Raw genomic sequence first — 23,144 nt, forward strand, 5'->3', positions numbered from 1 at the left:
CAATCAACTTGATTCCCTGCTCGTCACACCAACAGCAGTTATAAGCCGGTCTCTCCCTCCACTCATCGCCAGTTTGTTGTTTCATCCACCTCGTGGTAACGCTCTCGGCTCCTTGGCCTAGTGATTGACGCATATTCTCCAGCTCTGTTTTTGCCTTGACTCACCTGTTTTTGTGTTTTCTTCCTCCAGCCCTGCCATTTGCCTGCTCTCAGCCCTGCCTCGCCCAGCCCTGTCGTCGATCAGCTTTTGTTTCCTTTTTTGAACCTTGTGTCTGAGTAAATACCTTTGGCATCAGATTTGCATTGTGGGTTCAGTTCAGTTTTTGAACTCCTGACAAATTCGCTTTCAAACAGGTTGTGCCCAAGCAGCAACCTCCATGACTAAAAAAAATAAGCAAACACAGAAGTACCAAAAACTGCAGTTCCTTGAATGGCTACTTGAGGCTGACTTCAAAAGCCAGTCAATCCCCAGAAGAGTGTATGTTAAAATGCCCATTTTTACTTCAAAATAAACATAGTTACAGTCTTGTACAAAAAAACTTTTTGGTCTCTATAGTGATTAGTGATAGTAATTCAAAAGATGAATTTAGGGCGGAGCTGCTTTGCATGATAGCTAGCCAGCAGTCTGCTGGGCTTCACTGCCGCTAATTCCAGTCACTTGTGAGAAATTATATAGTTTTCCATTCAGTAATCAATGTACTGTAAAGACCATATCAGGATGTGAGAGGAGGAGGGGATAATCCTCCTTAGGTGTAAGGGTCATAAAGTCACGTGAAGGGCAATTCTCTCTGTCTGAGGTGTTTACAGGAAGGATGATAAGATGACATTTACATTTCAATAAAACAGCAAATGGTCAATGCCCTGGGAAAGACATGATCAAAACAAACACCAGGGGGTCATTGTTTTGGGAAGAAGTAATTCATGACTATCGTAAAGTATGCAACCACTGTATTTAAGGCAGAAACATTTGGAAGACTGACTCAAACTGACTCAAACTCAAACCTCTCTTTATGTATAAACACAGAAAGCTTGTTAGCCTAGAAAATGGATGAACAGATGTAACACTGGCTTTTAATAGCAGCAAATTAAAATTTTGAAAGTCACAAAATAAAAAAATATGCAATATTCATGATCAAGGTGGAATACATCCAATGATGCCACTCCTGGATGCTAACTGGTAAGTCAGGCTTATTAATGGGTCAAGCCAGTCCCCAGGTTTGACCCTAACCTAAAGCACACAGGATGTTTGAAAAGGAATGGAATGAACAGTTGAACACTTAATGTTTGTGGCCCACCAGGTTTGCAAGCCCAACCTGGAACACAGGACCTTAACAATTGGGTCTTTGGGTATGAACCTAAAGGCTTGCATGGACTGACATTGACCATATTAGGTCCAGATGGACAAACAACCACACATCCAGGTCTTCCTCAGACTTGATGCCAAACCTCTGCAGCATTGGCATGAACTGGATGTAAAGGCTGTCAGAGACAAAGACAAGACTGGTATCCAGTGCGGTTGGTCTAAATGTCTTGTCTTGTTTGACAATATTCATACTGGTTTAATTTTGTAAACGTATCTTTTTAATGGTCATATATACCAGATACAGCAGCAGCTTGTGCAACTTCTCAAGACTTTATCCAGAATCTCAGCTACATTCTCAAATTCTCAAATCTCAACTTGATTTTTGTGAGTTGTGTGTTTACACCTTCCATGGCATGCTAGACATCCATGGCTTCGTTCCCCAGTCTAATTTGGTACAAGTGCCTCTCTGTCTTTTTCTAGTTTGAGAGGCCTGGTTTATCAACTTTGGCCCCTATCAGCCCAGTGAATCAAAACTGCTTCAACTTCAGCTGGGAATTTACAGAGCAACACAGTAAGAAAATCCTCCTATAATCTCTGAAGCAGTATGAGCTGTGGATATGCTGTTTGCCTGAGCTGGAAGTACTTGGTCTCAGCCCATTACACAATCCTTTAAACAATGCAGTGAACCTGGACGCATGACACACACTGTAAACACACATGTTTAACTCGTGAACTTGATTAAATGTCCATCTGAAGACACATTACCCTGCTTGAGTTTTACTGGAAGAAGGAGTGCTAATGCAGGCCATTAGGTGGGTGGATTAAAACTACCCTGTGGAGTCATCATTGTAAAGAAACCCTATTTTGTTTACATCCACAGTTTCCCACCGGAATGTATTACGTGTATCCTTAAGGCTTAACAGACATGTTGAAAGCATTTGTCATCTCAAAAAAGATTTGCCTTTCTTCGCTATTCTCCTTTATTCCCCTCTTTTATTGATGCCTGTTATTGTAATGTTGCCACTAACAACTGCCCCTACCCTCTGTAGAAATATGTGTCATGCACTTTATGCTTTTGCTGTGCTTGTAGGTCCCTGTGACCATACTTGAAGCATGCAATACAAACTGACCTGGTAATCCAATCAATGCTCAACAGCACCCCTTGTGGTCAAAACACATTCTTCCTCCTAATAAACCCAAATAAAAAGTTTATGAACAGTTCACCTATACGCAGTATTCTCCTTAACAACTGAATTACCTGAGTACTTGTTTAGAGATGTGAAAAAAAAATTGGAAGAAAAATAAAATGGCTCCATACAGCTTGTTTGATGTAATACATGTCTCTGGAATCCCAGAGAACCCAAACCGCTTTGAGAAGACGTTATTTTGTACCTTTTTTCATATCCAAAATCTTCACTGTAGCTGCTAAGCTGAAAGTCTTAGTGCGAACCACCACAAGGGTGTAAAATAAATATTTTCGAATCAATTTGGGATCTCAGGGCTTCTGGAGACTGGATTACACTGGACGAGCTCGAGCCATTTTCTTTTCTTTTTTTTTTTTTACATTTTTAAGTCCCATCTACTTCAGGAGAATGCTGCAATGCTGTTGTTTGCTGTTGTAATTTGGATGAAACAGGTTTCAATTTTGAAAAGAAAATAGTTTAAGTATAAAGAAATCTAAAGGTATGTATTGATGGAACAAGGTCTCAGCAGTCATACAATATTTTGGTGCAACCTCCTGACTGTACTTTTTTTTAATAAATATGCTTTTTCCCTGTCATCACCATTAGACACCAGTAAAAGCAAATTATCCCTATTTATTTAGTCTTACATAGATTCAGAGCTTATAAAGTATTATGTCTATACCATGAGTACACAAATATTCTATTAAATGTTAAACATTCACTTTTGTTAATTGTTTATACTATTTCACATGTATTCCTTTAGAAACTCTTGCAACTGATGCAACTTTTATCATTAGCATTAAAGGGGCATTAGTCAACTTTGCTGTATTTTTAAAATGTTTTTTAATCACTTTTTAATGCCAATGAGTAGGGGTGTGACGAGATCTCGTGCCACGAGATCTTGCGAGATTTAACTCGACGATATTTCTCGTCGCATTAAAAATCTGTCTCGCGAGATTTGTGAGCTATCCAAACTTCTATTTGTGACCTGCATTTTGTTGCATCTCGCAGTTTGCCGGTTTCAGTTTCTATGCAAGTTGAATATATGAAGTTGATTCTGCCGCTGAGCCACAACAATCTGCGTGTAAGAGGAGTGAAAAGCTTTTGGCCAGTCAGAGCGCTACATTTTAACACCCTCGCCCACCTGCCCCTCCGAGCCAAATGATTCACACGTTCAACTCAATCCAGTGCCTCAAGCAAGCCAGGGTGGCCGGATAACCGATCCCTCTTCGTCCGCTTGCTGTCACTGCTAATCGCCTGCATCCCTATAGATCTCAGCCAATGCAAACAGCATTGAAAAGCTAAAATTTAAGATGTTGAGTTTACCCGACGGTGTTGTTAACCACTCGTCAAAGTTACTGTGTGTGTGTTGCAAATAGTAATGTAGCGCCAGTTAAAATGAATGAAGCTTTTACCGGAGGTGGTCTGAAGTATTTTATTCCTGGAAGCAATTCTTTATGACCAACAACAACAACAACAACAACAACAACGTAAGAGCTGAAAGAAACCCATTAGTCCATACATCTATAATTAGACTGTGGCATTTAGCTTTACTTTACATTAAACAAACTTTAATTTCAACACAAGCATAAATGTACTATAAGCCTTTAGCTCATTGCCACTTCCAGCTGGGCTAATAAATCATTGTTGTAGTTTAGTTCAACACCGTAGTTATTTTCCTTTATCCGTGAATGTCCTTATATCCATGTGATGCTTGTTTACCTTTCTCAATCAATTTACTGTCCATTCGCTCATTTTCCGTTTACCAAACCCTTTCAAAATAAAATACATCCGTTTACCAGGAAGTGTCAAAATACAATATCTAAAATAATACATAGTAAATAAAAACCAACATGCACTATGTTGGTGTCCTTTACAAGTAGGCTAACTGCACGATGCAGAGATATATACAGCACCACCACAGCTCGGTACTCAAATCAACAACTGCACCTGTGAAGAAAACACTAAGAATTAAAAGAAAACACTAACAGGCCAAAACATTTCAAAATGCATGTGCAACTCGATTAAATAAAAGTCTGTTGGTCCAGTCATATATTTTGTCATTGTAGTTTTCTTAAAATCTCGTCTCGTCTTGTTCTCGTGAGCTGAGAGTATCGTCACACCCCTACCAATGAGTGAACAGTCTGTTAAGCCCAAAAATCTGACATTCCCCTTCTTACTCAATTAACTCTATCAGCCTGTGGCCAGCTAATCTTGCTAATCTAATTACCGCAGGTAGCGTTTTTTCAGAAAATGACATCAGCATGATGCGTATGACGTGTGTGCTCACTCCTTTCTCAGCTATCTTCTAACTAGCAACAGAGCGTCGCAATAGCTCAGAAATGGAGTCCACTAACAAGTGACTGGCATCATCCACAACACACACCCCAGACTGCACGTAAGCCCCTCCCAGAAGGAGAGTAATGTCCACTGAATCTCGTCTGGCCAAACAGGAATTGGACAGATGTCAGGCGAAAAGTAGAGTAAACATCAGCGGTGCATTTGAGTCATGGAGGGAGATTCGCTCTGTTTTGAAGCTCCAAAACAACGCAAATGTGGATGTTATAACTTATTTACTTACTTACTAATTTTATTTGTTTGCCTGAGCAATTATGAGGAGCCATCACTGACATGGAAATGGTTTGGTAGAATCTCTCTACATGAATTAAAAAACACACAGTAAAATGTCACTGTCAACTAATGTTAAACTTATAGTCATCAGACAAAGGACAGTGTACAGCTAGAAGTGGAAACATAACTGTGTCCACACAGTAAAAGTTGCCAAGGACTACAGCTACATCCCTCAGCTGCAGCATATTATCTTGGGTAAACACTTGAGCTCTTAGTTGTGTTGTATTCTACTGTTTAATCTGGAATATGTCAATTTTGTTTTGGGACAACTGGTCTTGTGGGAACTGTACTAACATATAACATAATCATAAAATTATAAACAAACATATGTAAAAATGTTACACTTATGCAAAAGACCCACAGATGATCAATAATGATTATTTTAAACAAGATGTTTTCTTTTTTTTGTGGGACATGAAGTCTCAAGAATCAGTGTTGGATAATAAATACCCCACCAAAAATGTGTATGCCTCATGTCGGATGCAACCTACAGTGTTACCATGCACATCTGGCTAGAAGTTTGAAGCTGCATGCCACAAACAAAGATGAAACAATTTTGTGATTTGGGCAGTCTGGTTCTGCAGTACTGTTTGTCTAATTTCTGTTGCAAATTTCAAAAGTCTTGTATATGAATGTTTAAATGTGTTAGCACAGATGTTTAATTTTTGTTGGCAGGATAAAAAATGTGATAAATGTCTATTAGCAAAGACCTAGCTTCATTTTATCCATGTTTTTTAGGCTTGTTCTACTAGATTTTATAATAGATTGAATAATAGTCTGGCAAACACAAGATAATCTTGTGCTTTGCTCTGGCTTTCTTAATGGCCAAAGCTAATTGGATGTTAACCAACAAATCAACCCGAAGCAACAAGTGGATCTATTTATTATGTCATATCATTCAGTATTGTTTATGAACAAACATTGTCCAGCCCCAAGAACTTCAAGAAGGGATCCCAAAGTGTCCAAATACATTTAGGATAAGTACAGTATATAAAATGATCAAAACAACACTGAGAATACAATTTGAGGAAATGCTGCATGATGCCATAAAAAGATGGCATCTCGGATTTGGGTTATTTCACTCAAAGTGAACGTATCCTTTTCCTTTATAGCAACATAGTAGAACATTCGAAGCAGGGAAACCGGATTTAAACAAAGGGGAAATTCACTCAGTACTGAAGGCTGTAATGAAAAGTTCAGTGTTGCTGGCTTGTATCTAGTTCATTTTCAGGTGACTTCAGTGGATTCGCTCAAACTGGAAGCAAAGTAGCAAGTATTTCATTCAGAATCTGGCAGCTTTGAATCACTTTTTACTGTCAGCTATCTATTCTGACATACACCTTTAAAGATATGTTTTAGGGTTATTCACTGCATTAACTGAAACTTCAACATTATTATCCTTGTACATCAAAAGTTGCGTGAAATAACAAATAGTTTGAGATGACTACACACACACCATGACTGCACATTTTCTTACAAGAAAAAACATGCAAACTATTTCCTTCTTGTTGAGACCCCATAGAGCTGTGCACTCACCTGTGGATTGATTTTGATAGTAGCGATGTCTGACTTTTTGTCAATATCTTTGATATTGGCTTCATACACATTACCATTATGCATCTGGACCTTCAGGAAAGAATGGAAGAATGAGAGTTCAAGAACTTTAACGTTTCATATGAAAGCCAATTCATGTCATAGATTTATGTTTAATCCACATATATGAGGTAGGGCTGTCATGATATCAGATTAAAGAAGTCATGGTAACGATATAATCACAGTATCCCTAGAAAATGTACATAAACATATGCGGGTGGAGTGTCATGCCCTCTGGAGAGCTTGGGGATTACTTTTTGACTTCCGGGGTTAAAAGTGGATTTATCTTCACTCCTGTTAATTATCAAGGCTCAAGGTTCTTTATTTGTCATGTGCACAGAGCATACAATACAGTGTGCAGTCAAATGCATGTTAGGCCCTGCCGGGACTAGCTTATAGCCGGTAAGAGAAAATGAGAAAAAGAAAAAAACTGAAAAGGAAACAGTAACAAGATATGGATAAAAATAAAATATCAAAAATAAATCATTTTATCATGAATACATGGGTGCACATTATTCGATATAAATAGCACAAACTATACACAAATCTTAATACAAATAGTAAAAGTGGCAAAGTATAGTAATACTATATGCAGTCAACCTGACTGCAGCAGTGATCCATGGAGGTGACCTCCATTGTCGGGTGTTTATGTTCTGTAATGTAGACTGCTGACTGGAGCTGGAGGGGAAATGTACTTTACTTCATGAACGTAACATTACAGAGAGGAGAGGGGAAAAGAAGAGAGAGAACCAGAGTCTCTGCTGAGTGCTGAGTTTAGTCAGATGTTGGCCTGAATTTAAACACACAAACCCTCCCCCCAATGTGTGCCGTTGCTTGCTCGCATACAGCTAATGTACAGTAAATTAATCTGGCTCTTTGGGGCATATAAACTCTTCTGCGAATAAAGCGAGGTGAAAATGGGCTTTGCTGGTGGTGAACACACCATTAAATAACCACCATTGCTGATGCAAATCTGTGTGATGTGACTCAGGCACAAACATTCATAGATTTGGTAATGTTTTAGTCTTATTGATGTTAAGTTTAGTCTCATTCGCCAACATTCATCCTCTCTGACTCTAAGAGCTACAGGCAACCAAATGAAATGCAGTTACCTTAAATAATTGTGGATTTCTCTGAGTCTGAACATTCTTTGAAACATTTGGGATAATGTACACAACTCAACAAAATATAGGCCTAATTCTTTTTATACATTTTTAATGCAGATATCTTACATATTATATAAAGTGAAACATATAGTAAAAGATCACCATGGAGAAACAGTATTTCTGTACCTTGAGGTGCTGTTGACCGGACACTGGTGTGGTGCTGGAGACCACATGGGCATTGGTAACAATTAGTCCATTCTCTGACATCACAAACCCTGATCCACTCGACAGAGGGATATTCCGACCAAAGAGAGGATGCCTGCAGTATGAATAAAAACATCACTGAAAATGAGAGAGCAACGATGATTTTACTAGTTCCATTATTGCAAGTTTGAGCATGGAGAATAACTGTTCCTTAAAGTAATCATGACGAAATGTTGCCCTAATGGGAATAATTATGTTCGATCCAAGAAAGATTCACACATGATTCACCAGCAGTTGAAGGACACTAGCAAACTATCTTGTTTCTTAAAGACTTGAGCATTTTGCTGTGGATGGCAAATTGTTAGAAGACAAAAATTTCTGCATTTGTGTGGACATGACCCGAGGATAGATTATCTTTATCTTATGAATCTCATTTGCGAAACTTAAGTGAATTTTATATGGATTCTTAAAGTTGATCTTTTACCACATGAAACTGACATGATAACATAACCCCTACAAATACACACACACACACACACACACACACACACACACACACACACACACACTCAAACAGATACACAGCACCAGTACCTCAGAAAAAGTTCGATGTGGACCACAGCAGGAGCGATTTTCTCCACAACGTCGGCTATGAAGTTGAACTTGTAACGTGGACTGGCAGCATTTGAAGGACCTATACTGGCAAGAAGAATTATATATTTTGATAACCAGTCAGCACTTTGATTTAGGAATAGTTGAAACAAATTAACTAACATAAGCCAGAGGAAAGTGTGTTACAATTATTTAAAACAGAAGTAAGTTGATAAGGCAAGGTGTCGTGAACTGAAAGGATACTTGATTTGCCCAAGAAAAACTCACTGACTGAAATTGAGACTACCTACTAATAGAATAGAATAGAACTAGAAAACAACATAAGAGAAGGTTGGGCCCTTGGGGCACTGGGTGAACAGTAGAAGAATATATAAATGCCAATCCTGACAGGAAACTTCACGTTAAAGAGTTACAAATAAACCATGTGAGAGCAGAACCACTGACACAAACCCAGAGCACTTAACTGGAGAACTTCACAGCACAAACTTGGCAGTACTGGTGGAAAACCAAGTTTACTCTGCCAGGGTCGTGTTGTAACCTCCTGCACTGTTCACCCAGTAATAATAAGTTACACGTTGTCTCTACAGCTGCACTGTACGCTGCTGAACCAAGTCAGCTTTCGAAGTAAAAGTGGTTTGTTATTTTAGGCTGAAAAGAGATTCTGAAATGACAGGCAGAATCCAACCAAAGGCTGGTGCTGTGGGTGCTGTGGGTTTAAGTCTTCACAAATAAATCAAATCAAATCAAATCAAATTTTATTTGTATAGCCTTTAGTTCACAAATCACAGTTTGCCTCAGAGGGCTTTACAATCTGTACAGAGACGACACCCTCTGTCCTTCGACCCTCGATTCGAGTGAGGAAAAACTTGCCCCAAAAAAAGCCCTTTTAACAGGGAAAAAAAAAAATGCGGAAGAAACCTCAGGAAGAGCCACAGAGGAGGGATCCCTCTCCCAGGACGGACAGACGTGCAATAGATGTCGCATGTACAGAGCAGATCAACGAGATCACAATGTATACAATTATAAGCGATGGTTGACAGGAATGAAAGTACATAAAGAGATATTACAGCAATAATAATGAAATGCACATGGAAATGTGATTACTAGTGATAACAGTAGTAGTGGTTAATGGTAAGGATGGTATGTAGTAATGCATTACAATAATAATAGTGGAACGTATGTAACAGAGATATGACTAATATTAGCGACAGTAGTGGTGGGTGTCAGGCAGGGTCGTGGCAGTAGGCGCATCCACGATCAGGCAGGGCCATAGCAGTGGGCGCATCCTTGATCAGGCAGGGCCATAGCAGTGGGCGCATCCACGATCCACGACCCGGGCGCGGCCAGGATCCATGGGAGCTAGAAAGCACAAGGACTCCGGGGAAGAAGTAAGTCAGTGACATGCAGAGATGGGGCATGTATACAGGCATAATGTATACAGATGGAGAGGAGAGGAGAGGAGAGGAGAGAGAAGCTCAGTGTGTCATTTGTCCCCCGGACTAGGCCTATAGCAGCATAACTAAGAGCTGGTCCAGGACAGGCCTGGGCCTGTCCTGGCCCAGCCCTAACTATAAGCTCTATCGAAGAGGAAGGTCTTAAGTCTACTCTTAAAGGTAGAGAGGGTGTCCGCCTCCCGGACCGAAACAGGAAGATGGTTCCACAGAAGAGGAGCTTGATAACTGAAGGCTCTGGCTCCCATTCTACTTTTGGAGACTTTAGGAACTACAAGTAATCCTGACAAATACAAATGTCATTTTAGATAGCCTTTAGATAATGAATTTATAACCCTTGTGTGTTGGATTGATTTGGTCATCAGAAATGTTGTTTTAACCTGTTGTCATTACTGTATTATTTGGGTCTAAATTAACAGTAGGCTGGTTAAACTGGCAACAGACAGTAAATGAAGTATGAAGTAAATGTTGATTGCACAGTGTAATGGCTATATGCGGACAATGGGGAAAAGTAAGGTTAATTGGTGATCCAGTCGGGTTGGCAGCCTGACCTTTTCTGTCTGCTTTCATATTTCTATTAGATGATGATTGAATAAACTCATGTTTTGACTCACGAAAATCAATCCTCTATCCCAACAAGAATCAGGACACCCTAACCTTAGGCATGAACACACAAAAAGTGGTCGGGCTAAGTAGGGGCAAGGGGTGTATATGGATTGGGCCTAGTTTCCTTTAAAGTAGTCTTTATTTAACAGAAGCATTTTTGTTGCCCCTTATGAGAGCAGAACAAACTGGCAACTTCATCTTGACTGAATGTGAATCTAATATTCTTTCTCCTTTTAGCTCTGCTTTGGTTTCCATCAACTCCTGACATAAATATTTGTCTCTTTAGCTGTTGAATGCCCCAGGATGTTCACCAGCTAGTCTCAAACTTTGTGTGCTACTTCATGCTGGGCAGGTAGTGTACAGTGGGTGTACTGCATACTGTTGCTTGCAAATAGACTGATGAGAGTGGGAAGACTGAACCAAAACATTAAGTCATTAAGGCCATAAAACCAAAAAGAGCTAAACCAAAGTGAACTTCAAGACAATAAAAAGCTGTATACAGCTGATCTGCAGAGTTCATGTTAATTCTTAACTACAATTACGATAATCTACTATAAGCCACTCCTTTTAGCAAGGCTGTAATAAGAAACCCGAACGTTATAAACTTCCATAAGAAAGTGAGGAAACTCTGCAGTTACAATACCAAAAGAAAATACTTTCTCTGTGAATTTATGAAAATTTTTCCCTGGAGAGATGTACTGACCAGATGGAATGTGTTTAAAATACCACATGTGGGAGCTTTTATGACCTGCATGGTGTTTGAACCTCTCACATTGGAAGGAAGTCTCACATGTAAAACTGAAATGTATGGTATATGGTTGTAGTCTATCAAGACTTCAAGGTTGGGCTACTTAAGCTTTAAGAAAAAAACTTGGCAAAAATTATTCAGTTGTGCCTCAGAAATGAAGGCTAATTTTCTTCAAACACACTTCTACTAATCTAAATGGGCATGATGGGTGATTTACCACAACCAATTTGGGAGTTGGAACATGGAGGCCAGTCACCCATAAACTTTATTTTTAGTTTACCACGCCTGTAAGGATGTAATGCTCCAGTGACCTAGTGTGTGTGTGTGTGTGTGTGTGTGTGTGTGTGTGTGTGTGTCAGCCACATACCCTATAACCCCTACAAAATAAATGGCTTGTGATCAAAGAAATGTAAATAGAGTCTGCCACAACGCTGGGCTGCAATGACTTCCTGTGTGTGTGTGTGTGTGTGTGTGTGTGTGTGTCAGTATGGAGCTAAATCAGGGTCAAAAGTTTTGTACTTGAAAAAGTAAAATTTGAAACTGAAATTTCAAGTTTTGATCTTGAATTTTGAAAAATACATCAACATATTCAAAATTAAAAATTAATGTACAAAAAGTTTTTTCAGGTTAAAAATAATTATGATCAACTGGTCATTTAAAAAAAAAAATGTTTTAATTCATTTTATTTGTCAGGGACAGTGCATATTGATGAACATTGCTGTAAATATCGTGGATGCGCCCACTGCTATGGCCCTGCCTGATCGTGGATGCGCCTACTGCTATGGCCCTGCCTGATCGTGGATGCACCTACTGCCATGACCCTGCCTGACACCCACCACTACTGTCGCTAATATTAGTCACATCTCTGTTACATACGTTCCACTACTATTATCGTACTGCATTGCTACATACCATCCTTGCCATTGATCATTACTACTGTTATCACTAGTAATCACATTTCCATGTGCATTTCATCATTATTGCTGTAATACATCTTTGTGTACTTTCACTCCTGTCAACCATCGCTTATAATTGAATACATTGTGATCTCGTTGATCTGCTCTGTACATGCGACATCTATTGCACGTCTGTCCGTCCTGGGAGAGGGATCCCTCCTCTGTGGCTCTCCCTGAGGTTTCTTCCGCATTTTTTCCCTGTTAAAAGGGCCTTTTTTGGGGCAAGTTTTTCCTCACTCGAATCGAGGGTCGAAGGACAGAGGGTGTCGTCTCTGTACAGATTGTAAAGCCCTCTGAGGCAAACTGTGATTTGTGAATTTGGGCTATACAAATAAAATTTGATTTGATTTGATTTGAAATATGCCAGAATTAGCCAAGAGGCTAGTTTTCATCTGTTGTCCCTAGCCAGATGTAAAGTGGCATCCTAAAATCAAGACGCAGGTTTAAAACAACAATTTCAGTATAAAACATAAGATAAAAGTAGGACAAAGACATAAACAACAATAAAAGCAGGACAAATACATTAGCAACAAAAAGCAGAGCAGAACAAAGTGCAACAGAGCAGGGACAGACAAAAGCAGCACACATAAGCAGGTACTCATATGACATGTACAATGCAGCATGTTGCAAGACAGACAAACAAAAACATACAAGAGCAATCACAAGCAGACTAATCTAAGGAACAAGACAACAATGACACTGATCTATGTAGAGGAGCAGAGCAGTTAAGCATCATACACATTATCTGTATTTGACTAATGCTGACAGATTTGATTGCCAATCAGCCATTTTTTTTAACTGTTTAGAGAATGACCTGTAGGTGGTGAGTTCTCTGATATGAACCGGTACAGTGTTCCACTCGTGAGCTGCTTTAATTGAGAAGGCAGATTGACTAAAAGCAGACTTTCTTAGTGGGATTATGCAGTCTCCTCTCGTGACTCCTCTTGTCATCTGATTTGAATTTTCTCTTTTCCTAACAAAGCAACTGAGTGGTGGAGGAGCCAAGCCATTAATGATTGTATAAATAAGACATATATTAGCATGTTTGATCAGGTTTTCCCAACTCAGAAGGTTATGTTTTTCTAATATATGACAGTGGTGGAAACGGTTTGGTTTCTTGTCGAGAATTTTCATAGTTTGTTTATAAAGTGATTCAAGTGGTCCCAAGATTGAGTTGCTTGCCTGTGACCAGCTTGTTAGACAGTAGGTAATGTGTAAAATTATCATAGCATTCATGTACATGCTAGCAGCGCTGGTTGACATACAATCTCTTATGAATCTGTAATTTGCTAGGTTGTATTTGACTCTGTTGCAGACTTTTGTAACCTGAGTTTGAAATGTGAGATGTGAATCCAATACAATCCCAAGATATTTTAGTTCTTTGGCAATTTCTAGTTTCTGTCCACGTACAAGTATTTGTGGCTCGACAGTATTGCTTAAATTCTTTGTAAAATACATGCTAGTGGTTTTTGATACGTTTAATTGTAGACAGCAGTGATTTAGCCAGTCAGTTATGGAGGACTAAACATGACTTAAGTATAAATAAATGTATAAATAAATGCATAAATAAATGCATAAATAAATAAATAAATGTATAAATAAATACAGGAATAAATAAATAAATGCATAAATAAATAAATGAATAAATGTATAAATAAATACAGGAATAAATAAATAAATGCTGAAATAAATGTATAAATAAATACAGGAATAAATAAATAAATGCTGAAATAAATGTATAACTAAATAAATAAATAAATGCTTTATATTTATTTCTACATTTCTGTTCACCTACATTTATTTATTTATGTATTTCTATGTCCATATGTTAATGAGGTAGGAGGTCCTAACCTCAGTCAAAAGCATGATTGGTTACAGGAGTGTGCTCGATTCGGGTCGACTACTTCTGCCTTAGCCGCGCTGATTCATGTACAGGAATGTTGTTGGCTACCAGCCCGCCCGCTCAGCTAACCCTTAGCTGCAGTTCTGGTTTAGTAATGGCAGTTTTTGTACGAGCGATTGCGAATGACTTAGATTGATGGATGACTTGGCTCAGCTCAACGCCAATATGGATGTGCAAACTAAGCTAGCAGTGTTAGAAGGTCTGGAAGAAGTCAGCCGCCAACCATGAGGAGACCCTTGGTGTGTGTAGTGATTTTGGAGTCTCAATACTGTATAACAGTGAAGCTATTGATTAATATTGGAAGTTTTTAATGATTAATACCAATAAAAAAATCACCAAAAATATGCAAAAGCCCTCCATCCAAAACAGCTGTTATAGTATGATCATGAGGAGACCATTGGTGTGTGTGGTGATTTTGGAGTCTCAATACTGTATAACAGTGAAGCTATTGATTAATATTAAATGGTAAATGGTCCTCTCGGACAGCTCAAAGCACTTTACAACACATGCCACATTCACCCATTCACACACACATTCATACATTGATGCCGGAGGCTGCCATGCAAGGCACCAGCTGCTCATCAGGAGCAATTTGGGGTTCAGTATCTTGCTCAAGGATACTTCAACATGTAACTAGGGGGAGCCGGGATTTGAACCAGTGACCTTCCGATTACTAGATGACCCGCTCTACCTCCTGAGCTATAGCCGCCCCATTAATGATTAATACGAATAAAAAATCACCAAAATTATGCAAAAGGCACATTTATCCAAAAACAGCTGTTGTAGTATGACCATGAGGAGACTCTTGGTGTGTGTGGTGATTTGGGAGTCTCAATACTGTATAACAGTGGAGTTATTGATTTTTGTTTGCAGCGTCTTGCTCTTGTATTGCAATTTGCAGACGGTCCCTGCGTGAGCACACTCCTGTAACCAATCATGCTGTTGACTGAGGTTAGGACCTCCTACCTCATTAACATATGGACACAGAAATACAGAAATAAATACATGTAGGTGAACAGAAATGTAGAAATAAATATAAAGCATTTATTTATTTATTCTTTTATTTATTTATTTATTTATTTATACATTTATTTCAGCATTTATTTATTTATTCATTTATTTCAGCATTTATTTATTTATTTATACATTTATGTATTTATTTATTTATTCATTTATTTATTTATTCCTGTATTTATTTATACATTTATTTATTTATTTATGCATTTATTTATTTATTTATTCCTTTATTTATTTATACATTTATTTATGCATTTATTTATTTATACTTAAGTCATGTTTAGTCCTCCATAGTCAGTAATGTGTTTCATTGCTTTTGTCAGAATGGAGGCAACTCCACTTTTTATATTGCTGTGAGCATAAATTACCATGTCGTCGGCGTACATCTGGGTCTCTATCTCGGGACATACAGACGGCAGATCATTGACATATAAGCTAAACAAAAGTGGACCCAAAATGGATCCTTGAGGAACACCAGTAGAGGAGCTGAGAGCAGTTCACTGATGGTTGTTGACGCAAACAGTTTGAGAACGATTACAAAGATTTTAGGGCAGCTGGAGAAAAGTTGAAGGTGGATAGCTTAGAGATAAGGACTGTATAATTTACAGTGTCAAAGGCCGTCCTGAGATCTAAAAACACAGCTCCAACAACACCACCCCTATCCAAGAGTGATTTTATTTTCTCTATAAGAATGCAGTTAGCTGTCTCTGTGGAGTGATTCGCTCTAAATCCAAACTGCATTGGGTGAAGGGAAAAGGTGGTGTTGTTCAGGTGGAGAGTCAGTTGCTCTGCAACCCATCTCTCTGCTATCTTTGAAACTGCCGGTAAGATACTTATAGGTCTGTAGTTGCAGATGGAAAGTGGATTCCCAGATTTAAAAATAGGTGTTACAACAGCAGTCTTCCAAGCACTCGGAATGATTCCCTGAGAAAAGGACTGATTTAATATTTTTGTGAGAGGAGGAACCAATGATGTGCTTAGGTCTTTAAGCATGGTGGTATCAAACTGATAAACATCATTCGCTTTTGTTGTCTTACGAGCATTGATTAGCCTAAACACGTCTGGCTCATCAATGCATTCTATGTGGAAGGGTGGTTCTGAAACATCCAAGGAAAGGGGTAATGACTGCAATGTAGAGGTATTTACTTGACTCACCAAGAAACTCTGTGCAATAGTGGCTACTGAATCAATAAAATAGCGGTTAAGGGCTTCAGCATTTTCAAAGGGGTTCCTAGAGATCTTACCGTTAATTTCAAGTTCCATTTGCTTTTCTATGTTATGCTTTTGTCCTGTCAATTTCTGTTCAGGAAGAAATCAGCTTTAGCTTTTCTTAGCGCCTGTACTACTTTGTTCCTTAATGTAGTGAATCTGAGTTTATCATTGTGTAGCTTCATTTTAAGAGCTGTTTTTAGGGCAAGATCCCGTTCTTTCATCCATTTTAGTATGTTCATATTAACCCATGGTAGGCCGTTTCTTTTGCCCCTTTTATGTTGAATCGCCCGAGTATATTGCTTTATCATGTTTTGGACTCTGTCTAATAAGGTCAGACTGTCGTCTTCTATGTTTAACCCTAAAATCAGATCATTCCATTTTATTTCCTGAACACTGTCTCTGAAGTTTTGAAGCTCACTTCTTGGAATTCTACAAAATCCAGGCCCTGTGACAGCAGGTGACTCAAAGCGCTTACTTGTTAGTTTTCTAACCACAAGAGTTAGGTTATGATCAGATAATCCAGTAATCATGTAAAAGATTTTTACAATTCTTTGTGGTCTGTTACTAAAAATTAGATCGATCTGGGTTTTGGTAGAATTAGTGATTCTAGTTGGACCCTGGATTAACTGGGACAGGTCAGACCCATCTGTAATCTGTTTGAGCCTTTTCCTAGTAAGGTTATCCTCCCAGTTTATGTTAAAATCTCCTGTAATAATAACCTCTTTCTTAAGATTGCAAGCTTTCAGCATATCACGAAATTTTTCATAAAACTCAATGTTAGATGATGGTGGGCGGTATAACACAATAAGCATAAAGGACATTTCTGGTGACAGCATTACATTCAGGCCAATACATTCCAATGTAATGTAATTGCCACTAGGCCATATGATTTCTGTACACTTGATATCCTTTTTCATGTAAATCAGAACCCTGCCCCCTTTTGCATCCGACCTGTCTCTTCTAAACAGCCTGTAACCTGGTATAATTAACGCAGCAGATGGAGAATATTTGTGGAGCCACGTTTCCGTCAGACATAAAAAGTCAAGATTGGAGTCTCTGAGAAGATGATGGACTTGGTCAATTTTTGCTTTGATACTGCAAATGTTTAAATATCCGCCTAGCAGATCTCTGGGTTTGGCTCAAGGACACCAGATTACTTTCGAGTGATTTACAGTTTGGAAAAAGTTGTATTTTTTTTAATGCCACGCCCCCCACGCTGGATCAGGGTCAAAAATCTGGAACTGAAAATGCAAGATCTGAAACTGAAAAAAAGATTTGAAACTGTAAAAAAACTAAGATCTGAATCTGACAAGATAAAACATGCAACTGAAAGAAATAGGATCCCAAATATCAAAACATATGAAAATGAAAAATGAAAATAAATGATTTATTCAAAAGAATTACCAGAGTTGATCAAAATTATTTTAACCTGAAAAAACTTTTTGTACATTTATTTTTATTTTGAATACGCTGATGTATTTTTCAAAATTCAAGATCAAAACTTGAAATTTCAGTTTCAAATTTTACTTTTGCAAGTACAAAACTTTTGACCCTGATTTAGCTCCATATGTCAGATGATTGTAACTACCTGAGTGGAGATTGTGGTAATGATTGTAGCAGTCTGTACAGCTGCAATCTGTTCCATTCCTGAGTACAACAGAAGGTCCATCTGTCTGCCTGGCTTTAAATTTACTGTGGATATTCATGGTCCCTACAGGGCGACTTTGATTAACCAGACGACAATCTGCCCTCGACATTCTCTGGTATTAGCCCTGGTATTATGCTCCTCCTGTTAATGCACACTAATTGTGATGCTGTTTTATGTAGACCAAACTATGCCATTGTTTAGTGCACCAAGTTTTGTACCACGCACCTGCTGTTGTGAAGACTGATTCTTAGGTGAAAAATCCAAAATACATGTGTGATTTTTGGGTGACTTTATAAAACATGATAACACTGCTGAAAAAACAAACTCCACATTTGTTTGTGGCCATCAATACTGGGATAGGTTTATATGCTTTAATGTTCAAAAAACACACTATTTTTCTCATAAAAATAACTTTAACCAAGTTTACCACCAAAAACCTCTCCACTGCACAAATTTGAGTGGGGTTCTGATCCGATTTGGCCTCAGCCTCACTCTCCAGTAATGTTACAGCTTTATATAGTTTGAGGAAGCTAGCTGCTAGGTACTGATCAAACATTGCCAAGCAAATGAATTCCTGCAGTTTAACCCGACCATTTCCTTTCACATGTTACAATATTGCTATCTTACACATAGATGCAAACACACAAAAAAGACACACAAACACACAGGACCCTGCACCAAATACTTAATTTTAACATATAAAATTGAAGTCTCTTTGAGAGCGTTTCTGGGTTTACTGAAATAAACTTGTCTCAACTGACTGGAGGAGCTCAACCTAAAACCTGATGGCCTACCTTTGTTTGGAACAGTGTGGTGATGTGTCTGGCTGCAGTCTGTATGAAAGACTTCCTCCCAGCACGGACCATGCTCTACTTTTACAAGTTTTTTTGCAGCAGTTAAGTTCAGACTGCACAGTGGGAGTGTGTAAGAGAGAGATGGAAAGAATGTGGGACAAAGGAAGAGAGGAACCCAGCAAATCTATCCAGCAAACTGTTGGAACCAGAGGAAATGAATAATGTACAGAAGTGTGGACAGGATTAGAACGGTTAAACTGATGGTGTATTTTCAATTAGCTTTTTCTGGGTATTTATTTAGGATGGGCAGAACTGAGGTGATTTCAGTGGTCTGCTGCTAATTAGCATCTGATGTTGGACTGGTTTAGATGGTTCTTTTACATGAATGGAAAGCATTGGGACACAAAGAATACTGAAGGTTCTTTGCTACTGAGCTTGAAATATTGAAGAAACCAATACATATATTTCAGAGCTGCAATCAGTCTTTTTCCTGAAGGACAGGAATGCTAGATGGCAGCAAAAAGTGGATAAATACTACTGTCAGCTCATCAGAAATGTCTGGCAGCTATCAAGTTAACAAAATCCTTTTCTGCTACCTCAGCTCTTACACATGACCCACACTGTGCTCAGATGAAACAAGAAACACAGCCTCCCTCTCAGAGATGCACAGCAGCATCTCGCTGAATGGTACTTAAATAGAAGTGCCCAAAGCCTGTTGAACATTGAGGTTCAGTTTGTTTAAAAGTGTAATTTGTAAGAAATATACACTTGGCTGTAGCTATGTCTAGCTGTAGCGAGTAGCAAGTAGCTCAGTTAGCCGTGAACCAAAGTGGCCCTATTAGCTGACTGGAGTCTGGAGTCCTCGAAAGACGGGAGACCATGGTCGATGGGGATCAGCTTAACCAGGCTCAGCCACCTCCTGGAGAGCATACTTGGCAACCAGACTTGACTTGAGCACACCCCCTGAGACTGACAGATACCAGTTTGAGGACAGAGGATACAGTATGGAGTTGATTTACAGCGACTCCAATCAGGACTATGACTCCAGGGCAAGTATACATGTCAGGCAGGGACAGGAGAGGTAAGAAGCGACAGAGGAGAGAGTGAGAGAGTCAGGCATCAGCTCTCTGAATTGAGGATTTATTTTCCATGTCATGGTGATTGTGGAAGGACAAATTAAGTGTGTTTAATAATGAGACAATTATAGCTCGTCTTAATTTGGTAAAAGAGAGAAACTTCAATTCAGTGTACGGTTTTATTTTTCTGTTGAATAAGAAAAATAGGTGTAAAATACTTCCTTTCTTGATGTGTTTTGAGTTCTTCATTTTTTTTTACTTCGCTGCTTTCACATCTTCCAGCTTAAACCACAGCTCAGCTTCTTGTGGTACAAAGTGGTGTTATGAGACAGGATATGCTAGCTGGTTAGCATGCTTACTTCAGTGCAACACAATACATAGAAGTCTTTGACATAATGTCAACACTGATGTTTCATCACAATCTGATGATAATGTCTTAAAAAGAGACAAAATTCTGCCTATGTTACAAATTGCACCTTAAAGATCACTAGCAAACAGTAGCACAACTAGTAGCAACTAGTGAAGTAAATGTAAAAAGGGATTAGCCAAGGGATTCAGGGGTTGACAATATAAATGGCCCGGTGGCCCGGACGTACTTTTAAAACCGTCAGGGCCACCAGAACGCTCCAAGCACTGGCCCGGTGGGGCCAGCATGGATTAAAGTTCTCCGTCGCTACGACGGATTTCCGTCATTCAAACTTCACAGAGGCGACTTGTGAGATCAGTGTAGATCGGAGGAGAACTGTTGGCTGATTTTTATTGAGAGATTGTCACACTCTATAGCCAATTGTATTGTAACAGCGTGTGCGCGCCTGACCAATGACAGTGTAGTGACCCACACAGGGTGGGATCTCAACACGGAGCGGCGCTAAAGTTTAGCTGCTTAGCTAGCAAGGACTCGTCGCGCTGCTACGTTATCAATTGAGTTTAGTCAGCACGTGAGAACTCATCTGACACGGAGAGTCTCCTGTTGTGTGCTACATGTGTGAAATAACAACTATAGTCTGGACTTTGTCTGCAGTGTATCTGTGTAAACGGCTTCATTCAGCGTCTCTTCCTCCCCTCTGGCACCGTGAGTTACCATGGTTACAGGAACGCCCTGAAACTTTATAATGATGATCAATAAGAAGTTTTTGGTTAGTTTGACTGTACAAAATCATGAATGTTGCCTGATTGTAGCTCAATGCTTAAATATTGTATTATAACATATAGAACAAAGCCTCAGAGCTTCTTTGATTATTAACAGTATGTTAGTGATGACAGAAAGGTGATAACTCGCCATCAGACTGACAAGGCTGCAAAAGTTGCTGTTTGTATGATGTATTTTTCTGTTAAACGATAAGAGGCTCACTTTAAACAATATTATTAATAATAATAATTAATGATAATGATGATGAGAAGAAGAAGTAGAAAAATAGCGTACTGAAAAAAACACTGTTGGTCAAATATTTAAACTTGATGTCTGCATTAGAGAACATGGTGTGGGGTGAGGCTGTAAATCTTATCTTATTTTTTTAGCATGTGTCAAGTAAAACGCCCTGTAACATGGAGGGGGGTGCAAAAATCAACCAACTGAGGAGGAGATGGAGGAAGAACTGATTGTGCTTGAGTAATGCAGCACTGTTTGCACTTTTGATTTATGAATTTGCACTTTTTGACCTCAGTACTGCAGTATTAAAATAAATGTTATTAAATCAAATTGTTCTTTTTTGTTATTATGGGGATGGATTCCTGGGCCAGTGGTTACAATGGTGGGGCCAGTGAAATTCGAAAGCGGGCCAGTGGCAAATTTCCCTTATCGTCTACCCCTGGGATTGGTGGTTGCTTACAAGCTCACAAAGGCAATGGTAACATGAAGAAGTGAAGTAGTGTTGTCATTATACCTAAAATTTGACTTTGATACCAATACCAATTTTAGCATCATGATACTCAATACTAAAACAATACTTTGACTGAAACAACACTGTTTCGATACCCTTATAGATCAACCCACGAGACATACAGTAGACTGTTGCAAAACCATGAAGTGAACAAGTACAGAATGTTGCTAAATTTCAGTATACCGTGCAACTTATATTGAATATATTGTCTAATGTTTACCATATTCACCATCTAATGGTGCACTCCATCTGGGTGATAGAAATTTCCAAGTTGGCAATTTTAACTAGAACAACTTGGAAAGTCGGACGCACAGCATAGCTCTTAGTTATGCTGCTATAGGCCTAGTCCGGGGGACAAATGACACACTGAGCTTCTCTCTCCTCCCCTCTCCTCTCCTCTCCTCTCCTCTCCATCTGTATACATTATGCCTGTATACATGCCCCATCTCTGCATGTCACTGACTTACTTCTTCCCCGGAGTCCTTGTGCTTTCTAGTCCTACAGGCTCCCATGGATCCTGGCCGCGCCCGGGTCGTGGATCGTGGATGCGCCCACTGCTATGGCCCTGCCTGACCAAGGATGCGCCCACTGCTATGGCCCTGCCTGATCGTGGATGCGCCTACTGCTATGGCCCTGCCTGATCGTGGATGCGCCTACTGCCACGACCCTGCCTGACACCCACCACTACTGTCGCTAATATTAGTCATATCTCTGTTACATACGTTCCACTACTATTATTGTAGTGCATTACTACATACCATCCTTACCATTAATCACTACTGCTGTTATCACTAGTAATCACATTTCCATGTGCATTTCATTATTATTGCTGTAATACCTCTTTATGTACTTTCATTCCTGTCAACCATCCATTATAATTGTATACATTGTGATCTCGTTGATCTGCTCTGTACATGCGACATCTATTGCACGTCTGTCCGTCCTGGGAGAGGGATCCCTCCTCTGTGGCTCTTCCTGAGGTTTCTTCCGCATTTTTTTTTCCCTGTTAAAAGGGCTTTTTTTGGGGCAAGTTTTTCCTCACTCGAATCGAGGGTCGAAGGACAGAGGGTGTCGTCTCTGTACAGATTGTAAAGCCCTCTGAGGCAAACTGTGATTTGTGAATTTGGGCTATACAAATAAAATTTGATTTGATTTGATTTGATTTGACCTCACCAACCCGGACCTCAAAATCCAAGATGGCTGCTTGGCACATCAACTGTG

General features: G+C 39.2%; 1 protein-coding gene across 1 annotated transcript in view; it reads right to left on the reverse strand.

Annotated features, from left to right (window-relative positions):
* The window catches only part of htra3b (HtrA serine peptidase 3b), a 47,232-nt gene that overhangs the window by 21,513 nt on the left and 2,575 nt on the right, over nt 1-23,144 (reverse strand). The window contains exons 2-4 of the mRNA XM_084344234.1: nt 8,615-8,714; nt 8,003-8,135; nt 6,654-6,743 (exon numbers count right to left, since the gene is read on the reverse strand). Of these exons, the coding sequence (XP_084200360.1) occupies nt 6,654-6,743; nt 8,003-8,135; nt 8,615-8,714 (323 nt within the window). The remainder of the gene's footprint in view (nt 1-6,653; nt 6,744-8,002; nt 8,136-8,614; nt 8,715-23,144) is intronic.

This window comes from Pagrus pagrus, assembly GCF_965226575.1.
Source record: "Pagrus pagrus genome assembly, chromosome: 22".
Taxonomy (NCBI): domain Eukaryota; kingdom Metazoa; phylum Chordata; class Actinopteri; order Spariformes; family Sparidae; genus Pagrus; species Pagrus pagrus.